Genomic DNA, 16,177 nt, shown 5'->3' with positions numbered 1-16,177 from the left:
AATTACATGTTAATACAAATAGCATTTGTTTAAAAAATACATTTCTCCCCCAAAATCTTAAGTGAGTCATACTGTTTTACATTTTTGCAAATCTCCACCTCAACAGAATACAGATGGATTCTCCTGTCTCCCTATAGAATATACTACAATACATGGTTTTACTGAAAGTAATGAAAATAAGCAGACCACACCCAGATAAACTTGGTAAGAGCAAACTGTCTGAACAGTTACAGATAGTTGCGGATATTCTTTGAAACTACACCAAAATCCAAAAAGCCATAGTTTTTAAAAAGATTCTAAACTGCAATATGGAATCTAAAAACATATTAGTGAACTTCTAAAACTCTCTTACATTAAAATATTTTAATCTACCATGCTCTTTGAATGGATCTTTGACTTACATATCATTTTGTAAATCACACATTAGTTTCTTGATAAACACTGGTTTGCTTTTATTAGGTAATTATTTTTAAAAGTCACATTTGCAAAAGTATCACTACTGACTTCATTGGAAGAGTGTTTAAAAGTACTGAGAATTATGTGTCAGGCTCAAGATAGCACATTAAGCACATTACGTTTTCCAAAATTCTAATTTTTGCTTAAAAATTTTCCAAAATTCTAATTTTTGCTTTAAAATTTTATAATGGACAACAAATATTGTCAGTTGTCTTTCTTGATTAAACAGAGTCATTACAGTCACTTTGAGAAAACATCTGGCAAATATCCATGTCTCAATAATCACAGTTTCTCACATCAGTCAGTTTTTTTCAAACAAAATGGTATTCCATGAAAAAAGCAGCTGGTTTAGCTCAGAAAGCAATCACACAGGTGTATTTCCTCCAGAATGTGCAGTATACAGAACTTCATGTTTACCTCTCATTTTGTTACACAGATTATTTAAAAGACATGTAATCACATCTAATGTGATTCTCTAGTCACTGAGAGCTTTTCCCCTACAATTTGGAAAAAGAGAAGAATGCTCACTTTCACCACTTTTATTCAACATACTACTGAAACTTCTAGTGAGAGCAATCAGGCAAGAAAAAGAAATAAGATCCAAATTAGAAGCAAAGAAGCCTCCAACTAAAAAAAAAAAAAAAAAAAAAGAAGCAAAGAAGTAAAATTATCTCTGTTCATCGATGTTACTTGTTAAAAAACCCTAATGAGTCCACAAAAAACTTAGAAATAATAAATGAATCCAGGAAACTTGTAGAATATAAAACATTCAAAATGATTTGCATTTCTATAAACTAACAATGAACAATAGAAAAAATAAACTAAGAATTCTATTTATAATTTTATCAAAAAGAATAAAATATTTAGGAATAAATATAACCAAACAGATATAAGGCTTGTATACTAATAACCATAACAAGAAATAAAAGATACAAATAAACTGAAATATATCTCATTTTCATGGATTGGAAGACTTTAAGATAACCGTATTCAAACCAACCTACAAATTAAATGGAATCCCTGCCAAACTGCCAATGGCATTTTGGCAGAAATCAAAAAAACCTAACTTAAAATTCGTATAGATTTCCAACTGATCCTAAATAGCCAAAACAATCTTAAAAAAGAAAATTAAAGTTAAAAGACTATTCCCTGTTTTCAGTACCTAAGAGAAAACAATAGTAATCAGAATAGTATAGTATAGGCATAAGGACAGACGTACAAACCAAAAGAATAGAATAAAGAGCCCAGAAACAAACACCTGCATATATAGTCTTCACTAGTCAGTATGGAAATGAAAATTAAACCACAGATACTACTTCACAATCATTAGAATGTCTTTTTTCAAAACAAACAAACAAAAACAGAAAATAATGTGTACTGATGAAGATGTGCAGAAATTGGAATCCTGGTACACTGCAAGTGGCAACGTAAAATGGAACAGTCAGTGTGGAAAACAGTACAGTTGTTCTTCAAAAAACTGAACACAGAATTACCACATGATCTACCAACTTCACTTCTGGGTACATACTCAAAGAACTAAAGAAGGGACTCACGCAGATATTTGTACAATCATGTTCATATCAGTGTTGCTCACAATAGCCAAAAAGTGGAAGCAACCCTATTGCCATCAATAGATGATTAACTAAAAGCTGGTATATAGATATAAGACTATTATTTAGCTCTTAAAAGGGAAAAAAGTCTGACACATGCTACAGCATGGATGAACCTTGAAAATAATGTTAAGTTAAATAAGCCACTCCCAAAAGAATAAATTCCATGATTTCACTTAAATGAGGCAACCCAGAGTGGCCAAATTCATACTCACAGAAGTGAGTGGTTGCCAGAGGGTGGGAGAGAATAGGGAATTACTGTTTAATGGGAATGGAGTTTCAGTTTGGGAAAATGAAAAAAGTTCTGGAGGAGGATGGTGATGACAGTTGCAAAACAGTGTGAATGGACTTAACTGTACAGTTAAAAATGGCTAAAATGGTAAATTAATATTATGTATATTTTATTAAAAGAGGGGGGAAAAGGTTAAAGTGTTAAATTTTATGTTTCATATATTTTACCATAATGAAAAAAGCCCAAGCACACACACAGACACATGCACACAAGTGTCAAGATTTAATAAAATCAGTAAGCTGAGCTACTGTGATGAGCATAGTCAGGAAAGTGACATTTTTTAGCTGTGAGCATGCAGTTTGAAAAATACAATGATTACTAGTACAGTCTGGTGCTTCTGCCTTGATTAATGATCAGGCACTACCAGTTTTCACCCACCTTTCCTTTTACCCCATCAAAGAACATACCAACACAGTGAAAAGAGCTGTGTGAGAGAGAATATCTTAGTATTTGAAAATAATTTTTACCTTGTCTCATATGCTTCCTAAAAGGGTGTTGATGATCCACCAAAGGGGACCCAGTGACCACACTTTCAGAACCACTTCTCTAAGAATAGATAAATATGGGAAGAGCAGAACAATATGATACACTGGAAAAGCTGGAAATTTTTTCTAACTCTTCCTCAAACAGGTAAATGTTTGTAATTGGAGTTCATTATTAGCCTTAAAATGTCAGAAGTTTCTAAAAATATGATGATGGGCACACAACATATACAAGATATAGTTTGTGAGGACAATGTAAAGACATACAAAAAGGTGTTGAATCATCTTTTTAAATTTTTTAATCTTTTAAATTAATTTTTACTTTATTTATTTTGGCCACACTGTGCAGCTTGTGGGATCTTAGTTCCCCAGTCAGGGATCAAACCTGGACCTTCAACAATGAAAGTGCAGTCTTAACCGCTAGGCTGCTGAGGAATTTCCTATATCTTTTCTGAGTTGAGAGGGAATTCATATAAGTTTAAATTAACAATGTTAAAGTATAAAACCCAGGGACATTTATCATACAGTTGTGCAATCATCACCTATACCTAATTCCAAAACACTTTTGTCACCCTCAAAGACAACCTCAGACCCATTAAAGTCATTCATTTCCCATTCCTCTTCTCCCCAGTCTCTGGCAATGACTTTCTCTCTTTGTGGATTCATCTATTCTGGATATTTCATATAAAAAGGAATCCTACAATATGTGACCTTTTGTGCTGGCTTCTTTCACATCACATGTTTTTGAGGTTCACCCACATTGTACCATGAATTGGCATTTCATTCCTTTTTAAGGCAGAATAGTATTTCTGTGCATGGATATACCACATAAATCTATTCATGCACTAATGGACAGTCAGGCTGTTTTCACCTTTTGGGTACTGTGAATTGTACTGCTATGGGTATTCTTGTAAAGTATTTGTCTGAATACCTGCTTTTAATTCTTGTGAATACATACCTAGAAGTAAAATTACTGCAAGAGTGCTAGTAAAAGAGGTGGATGGGACTCTCCTGGTGGTCCACTGGTTAGGAATTAACCTTCCAATGCAGGGGCATGAGTTCGATTCCTGGTGGGGGACCTAAGATCCCACATGGCAGGAGGCAGCTAAGCCCATGAGCCATAAACCACCAAGCCTATGGGCTCTAGAGCTCATCCATCGCCCGGCCCTGCAACAGAAGATGCTGTATGCCTCAACTAAGACTCCATGAGACAAATAAATAAAGATTAAAAACTAAGAAGATGAGGGGTTAGGCAGCAGGGTGGGACAGGACACAAAAAAAGTACTGCTAAAACAGTAATAAAAAAAGTTGCAGGTGGGGCATGTATGAAGCGAGGCGTCAAGACAACCTTTAAGTTCTGAGTTTAGGCAACTGGTAGACATTAATTCTTTTCGCTGAAATAGTAAATATAGGAAGAGTAACAGGGAAGTGAGACTAGAGTGGGGAAAGATGATAAATTGTTATTTTGTACATGTTAAGTTTGACGTGCTCAAGAAATACCAGTGACATTTACACTGCTTAAAAAGAAAAAAAAAAATTACTGAATCATCAGCAGAGAGATGGCAAAAAACATATTTTAAGGCATCAATTATAAATATATAAAGTGAAATTATTCTTAATCATTAAAAGCTTTCTACATTCTAGCTATAGCATATTAACTGTATTTTTAAAATTCTAAAACAACTGATGCCATTGTTCAGTCACCAAGCCACGTCCAACTCTTTGTGATCCCATGGACTGCAGCACGCCAGGCTCCTTTGTCCTCCACCACATCCCAGAGTTTGCTCAGATTCATATCCATTGAGATGGTGATGCTATCTAACCATCTCATCCTCTCCTCCCCCCTTCTCTTCTTGCCTTCAATCTTGCCCAGAATCAGGGTCTTTTCCAATGAGTCGGCTCTTCGAAACAGGTGGCCAAAGTATGGGAGCTTCAGCTTCAGTCCTTTTTATGAATATTCAGGGTTGATTTCCTTTAGGATTGACTGGTTTGATCTCCTTGCTCAAGTCCATGGAATTCTCAACAATTTTCTCCAGCACCACAATTTGAAAGCATCAATTTTTCGGCATTCAGCCTTCTTTGTGGTCCAACTCTCACATCTGTACATAGACTACTGGAAAAACCACAGCTTTGACTATACTGATCTTTACCAGCAAAGTAGTGTCTCTGCTTTTTAAAACACTGTCTAGGTCTGTTATAGCTTTTCTTCCAAAGAGCAAGCGTCTTTTACTTTCGTGGCTGCAGTCATCATCTACAGTGATTTTGGAGCTCAAGAAAATAAAATCTGCCACTGTTTCCACTTTTCCCCCATCTATTTGCCACAAAGTGATGGGATTGGATACCATGATCTTTGTTTTTTTGAATGTTGAGTTTTAAGCCAGTTTTTTCACTCTCTTCTTTCAGTTTCACCAAGAAGCTCTTTAGTTTCTCTTCACTTTCTGCCATAAGGGTGGTATCATGTGCCTATCTGAGGTTACTGATATTTCTCCCCGCAATACTGATTCCAGCTTGTACTTCATCCACCCTGGCATTTCCCATGATGTTCTCTGCATACGCGTTAAATGAGCAGGGTGACAATATACAGCCTTGACGTACTCCTTTCTCAATTTTGAACTAGTCCCTTGTTTCATGTCTGGTTCTAATTGTTGCCTCTTGACCTGTAAACAGGTTTCTCAGGAGCCAAGTAGGGTGGTCTGGTATTTCCATCTCTTTAGGAATTTTCCAAGGTTGTTGTTATCCACACAGTCAAAGGCTTTAGTGTAGTCAATGAAGCAGAAATAGATGTTTTTCTGGAATTCTCTTGCTTTTTCTATGATCCAAAGGATGTTGGCAATTTGATCTCTGGTTCCTCTGCCTTTTCTAAATTCAGCTTGTACATCTGAAGTTCTCAGTTTACATACTGTTGTTGCAAGCCTAGCTTGAAGAAGTTTGAGCATTACCTTGCTAGCATGTGAAATGAGCGCAACTGTATGGTAGTTTGAACATTCTTTGGCATTGCCCTTCTTTGCAACTGGAATGAAAACTGACATTTTCCAGTCCTGTGACCATGGCTGGGTTTTCCAAATTTGCTGGCATATTGAATGCAGCACTTTCACAGCATTATTTTTTAGGATTTGAAATAGCTCAGCTGGAATTAACACCTCCACTGGCTTTGTTCCTAGTAATGCTTGTAGGGTAGGTTAATTGTATCTCATAGAGCTCTATTTATTTTGGTAATTATATCTCAAAAGAGCTGTTACAAAACAACAAAATGGTCACCTCTCTTTTTGGTTACATTGTGTTGTATGTATCAAGGATATCGCTACTTTGTTCTTCTTAAGGGCCCTGGGGTATATCTCTCTGGGGGTTTATCTTTCTTTCAAGGAGACAGAAGCAGACAATAGGGGAAACTGTCATAAGGGCATCTGTCATAAGGGCATTTGACACGGCATTTCACCTACTCATTCTTACATTTTGATCAGTACTTTTCCCTACCAATGTCATTTAACCACTTCAAGAAACTAAAAAATGCCAAGCTTAATATAAAATGTTCAACTAATTTTCCTTAGTTTATTTCTTGACATTCCAAATTTGATCAATCCTTTCAAAAATACTTATTCTGCAGAGATAATGTGAGGATTTAAGATATCACAGTAAGATGTCTAAAACAATGCCTGGTACTCAGTTAATTACTGTCATCAGCATTATGCTAAAGTTGATAAGCAAAACTGCAGAGAACAGGGAGGACATAAAGGTTATGTGTGCCCTACAAAGGAACAATCATGTCACAGAAAGGAAACATTTGGCAGAAAATCCCATGTCACACTGAAAAATGCAGCAGCATGATCACCTCCACAATTACCATCATTTCTATCTTCACTATCAACACCCAACACTTCTCTCCCCAAAGCATCTATTTATACGCCTTTAATTTTTTTCTATTTATGGAACATTTAAACCTATGAAAACATTCCCAAACTCAGCTAACAGAGTATCCTCTTATCATTTTCCCCTGTGCTTCAGATAATGTTTCAAATATATGTACTATAAGCTACACAGATCTGTTTTCATTTCCTCTCTCCCTTGTGGTAGCCACTACCTTGGCCTATCCAGTCAAGCATGTTTTCAAACTTTCACTATATAGCATAATGGTCTGCACCTTGCTTTCTCAGCTCAACATTTTGTTTGTTTGTTGTTTTTAATTCAGTCATGTTGCTTCATGTAGATCTAGTTAATTCATGAAAACTGTATTATATTACTACTGTATGAATGTAAAAATATATTTGTCCATACTCTAATGAGATGCTTACACCGTTTATCTAATTTTATTAACAGGCTACAATAATTTCTTGAGTTTCCAGGATATATTCACAGAACTAGTAGGTCAGAGGACATATACCTTCAACTTCATTAGAGGTTACCAAGTTCATCTCCTTTTTCATAACTAGAATCAGCAGTGTAAGACAGTTCTTGTTTCCTGCCCTCCTCACCAATCCTTGGCATTGTCATACATTTTGTGGGGCCATGATCCCTCAGTTTGCAGGATCTTAAGTTCCCTGACCAGGGATCAAACTCAGTGCCCTCCCCCCTTCCCACAGTGAAAGCTTAGGGGTCTAACCACTGGATCATCAGGGAATTCTCTGTCATACTTTTTAACTTTGCAAACCAAAAGGTCTAATGTAGTGCTTCATTGATTTATGTCTTCTTGATTAGTAAGATGAGTATCATTTACTGGTCTTTCAGGTTTCTGCTTACCTGAAATGCTTTTAACAGTATGGCCACTTTTCTACTGATCTGTGGTAGTTCTTAAGAATAGTCTGGAAAACAATCCTTATGCTCTTATGCTCTTTCTCCCTCCCCTCCAATATAAACAATATAAAACTATTTCTGATTTTCATATCTAATAAGGTAGATAAGCAAAGATAATTCCTGCCTTCTCAAAGTTCATAGCTATTATCCAGACATTTATATCTGTGTTTCTCAAAGCTTTTTGGCCACTCACAAGTGAATTCCTCCATGAGGGCCAATACACACACACTTAACACATGAAGTGAAAAACAGGACTCTACATCAGTTTTTTCTAAGGAATTAACAACCGGCAAATACACAAGAAAATCATAGCTTGTCTCCATTCTATATAGACAATTTGGATATGGTATTAATACAACATATGGCTTTCATATGGATCAGTACACAAGCATCTGTTTGATTAATAACGGTTTGCTAAAATGCTTAATAAATAATAGCAGGTACATCAGGATGCCTGAAACAACAATTAAGAGTCTACTCTCTTTATCCAGTGAATTAAGAATTAAGGTATAAATCCAGACTAAGCAGATCAAATATTTTAATTTTCAGTCGCACCATCATACAATCAGTTCTCCTGGATAAATATGCTCTGCAGTAATGAAATGATTCTTCTACATATTTTAGTGACAGCAGACTTCAGCTGGAAAAAAGTTAACTTCATTTACAGAAGCACTATGGAATGCTTTGTAAAATAAAGACAATACCCTAAAGACGTATAATAATAGAACAAGAAAGTACCTTAGATCACTTAACTAATACATTTTCAGGTGAGGCACTTGCAACTCAGAAATTAAGAAATCTCCCTAATCCAGGTCCTCCTAAAATCTACAGTCGTCTAAAATCTACAAATTCAGGATTCTTTCCATTACATCATGCATCGTCTTATTTTAGACTCCCCCAGTCTAAAAACTCTGATTCCTCTCTTGATTTTACAAGATTGAGTATTGTGTTACAGAAATGAAATTATCTCCCAACCCCATAACAATCTCTTACTTTCTATACTTCCCAATTTTGCCCTCCCCCCCTCTGCTCCATTAGATTGTACACAATGAAAAAAAAAACCTGACTGCCTAAATTTCCGACTGTAGTTAGTAAGCAGAGTCCTGAGCCCCTGGCTACTGTTTCCACGTTAAACAATAGCACTAATCCTTTATACCTCATCAAACAACACCTACTAAAGATAGCTTCGCAGGAGGCGCGGTGCACGCCGCTCCTCCTTGCCCGCAGCCCACCGACGCCAGGGAGCCCGGGGCGCCGGGTAGGGGCGGTGCGGGGCACCCGGGGGCTGGGGTCGCTGGGGGAGTGGGGATCCCAAGGAGCGCGGGGAGGGGGATCCCGGAGGCCCCAGGGAACAGTCCGGGGGGCGAGGAGCGGCCGACTCACCTTTCCGCAGCTCCCGCTCCCACACGGTGACGATGGGCCGCGAGTGCTTGCGATGGTGGATGAGCCACAGGGACAAGGTCTGCACGCTCTGCTGCGAGTTGCTCAACTCCGACAGCTTCTTCTCCAGCGCCGCCTCAGAGAAAGCGGACATCCCTCCGACACCGCGTTCGCACCGTCCCACGCGGTGGGGCTGAGCGGAGGAGACTTTCGCCGCCCCCGCCGCGGCCTCACCCCCTCACCCCACCCTTCCCCACGCCCTCACCACCACTGCCGCCACATCCAACACCGGCCGCAAACCAGCAAGATGGCGTCCAGCCGGCAGTGACGTCACAGCTGACTGATGCCCCGCCCCCCGACCAGGCGCGGCCGAGAGGCGGGAACTCCTAGCGGAAGGGGCGGGACCGAAGCTAGTGCTGGAGAGGCGGGGTGGGCCGGGGCGAGAGGCGGGGCGGGGAGGGCCTGGGCGAGAGGCGGGGCGGGGCGGGGCGGGGCGGGGCGGGCCTGGGCGAGAGGCGGGGCGGGCCTGGGCGAGAGGCGGGGCGGGAGGCGGGGCGGGCCGGGGCGGGAGGCGGGGCGGGCCGGGGCGGGAGGCGGGGCGGGGTTGGCCAAGCTCGTCTTGGGAGAAGCTCTCTTTTCCAAGGGGTATTTAAAATCTCTACATAGGTGTTTAAATTTAGTTCAGCCACTTTGGAAGATAATATGGCGTGATATAGTCCATTTTATTATACACCTTTCTTGTGACCCTGAGATTTCTCTAAGTGCTACCAATGCTAGGAAAACACCTGCATGTTTGCCAGGCCTAGAACCTTTCTTCTGGGAGAAACTATGTCTCCAAAGGGGTAATTAAAAATCCCTTGAACACCAGGCGTTGTGTGGTCCAGCTCAGTAACAGAGAGGGGTTGGGACTTGAAGTAAATGGCTAAATTATTTGTGGTAGTTCATATTACAGAATACATGCAGTAGTTTAAAAGATTTATAAATCCAGTGGTGGATTGGGTTTTTTTTTTAAGTTGCAAAAGAAAAGATACAGAATAATGTTTCTTTTATAAAAATGTATATTTTATAAGAATTCATAAGTATGTAAATGCATGGCAAAAAGGTCTAGAAAAATACACATTGCATTAATAGTGGTGTAAAGACAGGATAAGAATTGGCACCCTTAAGCTCTGTCTGAATTGTTTTCATCTTTTACAAGAACATATTCATGTATTACTTACAGAATTAAAAACTAATTTCAGAATTCTCATAATTAATTCAGCACATTTTGATATAGCGTTTGTCTGAATTATGACACATCACAAAAGAAACAGAAGAGATGCCGTTATACTCTAAATACGAATGCAAAAAAAAAAAAAGCTATATAAGAAACCACAGGAATGCCTAAGCCATGTTTTGAGAAGCACTGCTTAAGAACTTTCTACCAAGTAGGCATCAAATTGACCTATTTATTTGAAGCAGTGGCTGCAACACATTGTAGATGTATGTTAGTGCTAGTCACTCAGCTGCGTCCAATCTTTGCCACCTCATGGACTTAGCCTGCCAGGCTCCTCTGTCCATGGAATTTTGCAGGCAAGAATACTGGAGTTGACAGCCATTCCCTTCCAAGGGATCTTCCCGACCCAGGGATCAAACCCAGGTCTCTTGCATTGCAGGCTGATTCTTTACTGTCTGAGCCACCAGGGAAGCCCGAAGATGTACTAAGTGCAATTAAATTGTATGTTTTCAAATGGTTAATTTTATGGTATGTGCAGTTTATTTCAGTAAAAAAAAAAAAAAAGAAGAAGAAACCTAATAGCAGTGACTACATTTATTTCACATTCTCCACATTGCAATGGACCCAAAACGGTTATGAGGGCTTTATGTTTACCAAACTTAGGATAAAAGAAAACTTACAAGCTAAAAAGTTCAGTCTTAAGTTAAATTTTGTGGGTTTTTTTAACTTAAAATTTTTTCATTTTTAATTGAAGTGTAGTTGATTTACAATATTATATTAGTTTCAGATGTACAAAATAGTGACTCAGCATTTTTGTAGATTATACTCTATTAGAAGATGATAGCTATAATTCCTTGTGCTCTGTATATGTAAACCATTAATAAGCTTATGTTCAATGGTGTATTTCTCCAGTTAAAAGAAGCATACTGATGTTCGTATACAAAGACATACGGTAACAGGGTACAAAAGATTTCACTTACAAGTTTCCAGATTTAAATGTTCTTGTCAAATGATAACATGTGTGATACATTTTATGAACTGAAAGAGTATAGAGATTTTTTCAATGCTCTCAGGTTATCACAAATTAATCCTTTATACAATATATTACTCTATTCTGATAATAGTACTAAATATAATAAATTAGGGAAAGCTGTTCAATCTTATCACCAAAAGGTATGCATGGTTACTGTCTTCACCAGTCATCTAGCCAGCTTCTATATAATTTTAGACCAGGAGCTTTTAGGTTATGAAGACGATCAGAGAAAATTTCAATAAAAAGGACCTAAGCAAGTGCTGGTATCAAGTTACACGACAGTAAAATTCCAAGGTCTTGATCCCTGGGTTCAAGTCTCTCAATTAGAGGGACACAAGCCATCATCAATTCATTGTTCCAGTTGTCTCGTGAAGCATAGTAAACCATCCCAAAACAGTGACTTTTCAAACAATAACAGTCATTTTATTTTAGCTCAAAAACCTGAGGACTTACCAAGGTCAGTTAGCATTTATGAGGTCACAGTTAGATTGTTGCTAGAGTCACCTCAAAGGATTCTTTGCTCATGTTTGATGCCTGGGTTGAGGAGAGTCAAACCGCTGGGAGGTGAAAGAGCTAGGGTCCTCAGATCCATCTCTTCTCCTCCCTCCTCTTTTCTTATCTTCTCATCTCCTGCTCTTCTCCTTCTTCCTCTTCCTCTTCTTCACCTCTCTCTCTTCCCCACTTCCCTCTCTCCCTCCCTCCTTCATCTTCACAGGATCTCTCCACCTGGAGACCCCAGGATATGCAGATCTCTTAGACGACTGCAGAAGTCTCCTAAGTGCCCGCCCCAGGGGCAACTGGAGGTCACACAAAGTTGCTTCTATCTTTTCTGTTAGACAACACAGTCAAAGGCCACTCCTATTTATGGGAGTAGGACATAGACTTTTTTTTTTTTTTTTGACTGTATCACATGGCATGTGAGATCTTCGTTCCCTGACCAAGGATCAAACCTGTGCCCTCTGTGCTGGAAACACAATAGAGTCCTCCTTTTGATGGAGGGAGCACCAACAACCCACAGACATGTTTCCAAGCATCCCACTGGGAGCTTCCCTCTTTTTAACTTCAGTTAGTCCTTGGTATAATACCTAACCCCTAATGTGATTTTCTTGTCTTTTAGCTAAAACATGTAATAAAACTAACTGTTGGGTTTGTATCCACTTTCCTTTGAGTGCTATTCAGTCCCCTCTAGTATCTTTTCCTCGTGAATCAACCATCAGTTGATTTCTGGTTAACTAAATTCAATTTGTTGTTATTTAGTCACTAAGTTGTGTCCAACTCTTTGCGACCCCATGGATTCTTCTGTCCATGGGATTTCCCAAGCAAGAATACTGGCGTGGGTTGCCATTTCCTTCTCCAGGGAATCTTCCCGACCCAGGGATAGAACTCATGTCTCCTGCATTGACAGGCAGATTCTTTACCACTAAGCCACCAGGGAAGCCTAAATTCAATTAATAACAATTTTTTTTTGGCCTTACGATGTGGCCTGGGGGAACTTAGTTCCCCCACCAGGGATTGAACCTGTGCTCCCAGCGGTGGAACCACGCAGTTCCCACCACTGAACCACCAGGGGATTCCCTACTAACAACTTTTTATATGGCTTACAACACAATAGACAAGACATTCACAAGTCTAACATCCCTGTCATTTCACACCCAGGAAGGGGATGTTTCTATCTCCATCAAAGTGGAGGAAAGGGGATGCTATATGTTGCAGTAGAGAAGTAATGGGAAAGGTAAGTGAATGCCACCCAAGTCCTCAAAACTCTTTCAAAATTTCATAAACGTGAGCAAGCAATGATCAAAATAGAGTTGTTCTGGATACAATATTGACCTCTCAATGTAGAATATATATTATTGTAAAAGAAAAATGTACTTATATTTCTATAGGATTCTCCGGAATCTTTAATAATCCCAAAACGTTTCAGGAAACAAGCAATGAGGAGGTCAGGTACTTTGGCCTGTACATGTTCTCCCCATACACATAAATACTGCCATAAAGCCCTTGTCACCTCTGATCCAACAGCTCATCTGCTAAAAAAGGAATATGAAGCTCTGACTTTAGTTCAACAGCAGCTAATGTTCTCTAAACAACCTTCTGATGAATGGAATCTTGACAATAGATCTGAACTTCAGAGTGAAATATCCTGCAGGCTGAGTTTACGTGCCCCTGGTTAAAATAGGGAACTGAGAAAGTAAAAAGATAATCTGAAAGCTGATAGCTAGTGTTACCCTAAAACAATAAAACAACCAGTTATTTTTACCAGCAGAATGAGTTTATTTGGGAACAGCTTGCATGTGTTAAATCGCGTGTCTGACTCCTGGCGACCCTGTGGGGGATCTTCAGGACATACAACTGTGGTATGCCACAAGTAAGCCCAGTAAAACAAGAGAGAAAACTCTTACAGAGAAGGGAAAGTTGGGAGGAGCCGTTAGAACCAGAAGGTCCATTGAAGGAAACAGGAGTTTGAAATACAGTGGCTTTATCATTGGCTGGGCTGTTGCCAGGCAAGGAGGGAAAAGCTCCCCCTCCTTCTGGTGGCCGTTGTGTGGCTTCTGCTGGAAAGACAGGGTTGATAAGTGTGTGAGAGCTCCCTCTTCTGGCCTCCCAACTCCATTTTAGTGTTGTTCACTGGCTCTGTCGTGTCTGACACTGAGACCCCATGGGATGCAGCACGCCAGGCTTCCCTGCTCTTCACCATCTCCCGGAGCTTGCTCAAACTCATGTCCATTGAGTCGGTGATGCCATCCAACTGTCGTCCTCTGTTGTCCCCTTCTCCTCCTGCCCTCAATCTTTCCACATTAGTGAGGTTTACCTTGATTAATTTTCACTCTAGGCTGTAATGCCCTGGAGGAGGAAATGGCAACCCACGCCAGTATTCTTGCCTGGAAAATTCCATGGACAGAGAGGCCTGGCGGCTGCAGTCCACAGAATCACAAACAGTCGGACACGACTGAGTGACTGAGCACATAGACTGTAATGTTCCTGACAAAACATCAAGTTAGGCCTTAAAGGATATAAACAATAACCAGACAAGGCCATTCTGAGACTACAGTGAAACAAGACAGGGTCAAGGCCCCCTGAAGTCATGAAAATGGCTAAAATCTTCCTCTTATACCTACATGAATGATTACAGCTTCTTTACCAATGACAGCTCCTGCCCAATCTTAATCCCTTGGCAGTCCAGATAAAAATTACCAAAGATCTACCAAATTGTCCCTGTGTCCTGACAGCACCCAATCCAGGACAGGTTCCTGCTTTCCCTAAAGACTCCTTAGAATCCACCAGCATAAGCTCAGATCTTGTAATAAACTCTTCCCAATTCCTTCTTAACGATACATCCCCACACATCCCTATACATTCCCTGGGGTGGCTCTTCCTTGCTGCAGCAAGCTAAATGAACCTAATTTTAACTTTAGATGGTTCTTGTGGTCTTCAGCTACTGAGTTTTAATATGGGATATACATCAGAATTTTAATAGTGGTAAGCTATATGGGTAAGAAATGGTAATCTCTTCTTTCCAGTGTTTATATTTCAGTATGGTTTGACTTTTTGACCACAAGCATATATTATTTGTATAATGAGAAAAAATAATAAATAGAATAAACAGATTTTGATTGGGGTAGGGGAGGGACCTCCAATGTGTCTCCCTTGTCTATAAGAAAAAGGTCATAGTCTTAGCATGGCATGCAAGGCTCTTATTAACTCAGTTCTACCATTCTCAGCAGCCCCATCAGCCACAGCTCCCCTCTCTGTGTTCTTGAGCCCTCAAGCAGTGATAAAACTTTGCTAATTATTTCCCAAATCCTATACAATTCCATTTCCCACTGCTCTATTCATCTATCATGCAAACAATATCCTTCCTGCAAACATCTGGCCTTTCCTTCCCCAAATAAAGAAGCCCTTTTCAAAACTGGTTTGAATTGGGACTTCCCAGGTAGTTCAGTGGCTAAGACTCTGTGCTCCCAGTACAGGGAACCTGAGATCGATCCCTGGTCAGGGAACTAGATCCCACATGCCTCAACTAAGAGTGCACAGGCTGCAACTAAAAAAAAAAAACCAACTCCCATATGCCACAACTAAAGATGCCATGAAAGAAGATGATATGTGCTGTAACTAAGACCTGGTGCAGCCAAATAAATAATAAATATTAAAAAATAAATAAAATAAAATAAAATTGACTTGACTCAACAGACCAGTGGACAAAGAAACTGTAGTATATGCATACAATGTGATAATGTTCAACCATAAAAAGGAGTGAAATTCTGAAATTCATGTTACAACACAGGTGAATTTTGAAAACATGCTGAATGAAATAAGCCCAACCCAAAGGACAAATATTGCATGATTCCAATTATATGAAGTACCTGTGTGTGCATGCTAAGTCGCTTCAGTCGTGTCTCTTTGCAACTCTATGGACTGTAGCCCGCCAGGCTCCTCTCTTGATGGAATTCTCCAGGGAAGAATACTGGAGTGGGTTGCCATGCCCTCCTCCAGGGGATCTTCCCAACCAAGGAATCAAACCAGCATCTCCTGCAGTTCCTGCATGAAAGTGAAGACGCTCAATTGTGTCAGACTCTTTGCAACCCTAAGGACTGTAGCCCACTAGGCTCCCCTGTCCATGGTATTTTCCAGGCAAAAATACTGGGGTGGAAAAAAAAAAATACTGGGGTGGGTTGCCATTTTCTCCTCCAGGGGATTTTCCTGACCAGGGATCAAACTCAGGTCTCCCGCATTGCAGGCAGACTCTTTACCATCTGAATCCCACAGTTTCTGCATAGCAGGCCGATTCTTTACCCCTGAGGCACCAGGGAAGCCCCATAAGTAACTAGAACAGGCAAATCCATAGAGACATAAAATAGGATAGAGGTTACTGCAGTTGGGAGGAGGAGGGAATGCACTGCATTGCAGATGTTTGCTTCT

At 39.8% G+C, this 16,177-nt stretch overlaps 1 protein-coding gene across 5 annotated transcripts in view; it reads right to left on the bottom strand.

Moving 5' to 3' along the window:
* The window catches only part of RPRD1A (regulation of nuclear pre-mRNA domain containing 1A), a 64,727-nt gene extending 55,456 nt beyond the window's left edge, over positions 1 to 9,271 (bottom strand). For 2 of the 5 annotated variants that reach the window (XM_065932354.1, XM_065932352.1), the window contains exon 1: positions 9,012 to 9,271. In XM_065932354.1, the coding sequence (XP_065788426.1) occupies positions 9,012 to 9,162 (151 nt within the window). In that variant the 5' untranslated portion in view covers positions 9,163 to 9,271. The remainder of the gene's footprint in view (positions 1 to 9,011) is intronic. The other 3 variants (XM_065932356.1, XM_065932355.1, XM_065932353.1) reach the window with 2 other exon arrangements.
* Between the last annotated feature and the right edge of the window lie 6,906 nt (positions 9,272 to 16,177).

This window comes from Muntiacus reevesi, chromosome 4 (assembly GCF_963930625.1).
Source record: "Muntiacus reevesi chromosome 4, mMunRee1.1, whole genome shotgun sequence".
Classification (NCBI taxonomy): domain Eukaryota; kingdom Metazoa; phylum Chordata; class Mammalia; order Artiodactyla; family Cervidae; genus Muntiacus; species Muntiacus reevesi.
Note: the sequence above shows the minus strand (reverse complement) of the source record. Positions and strands in the feature narration are given on the sequence as shown.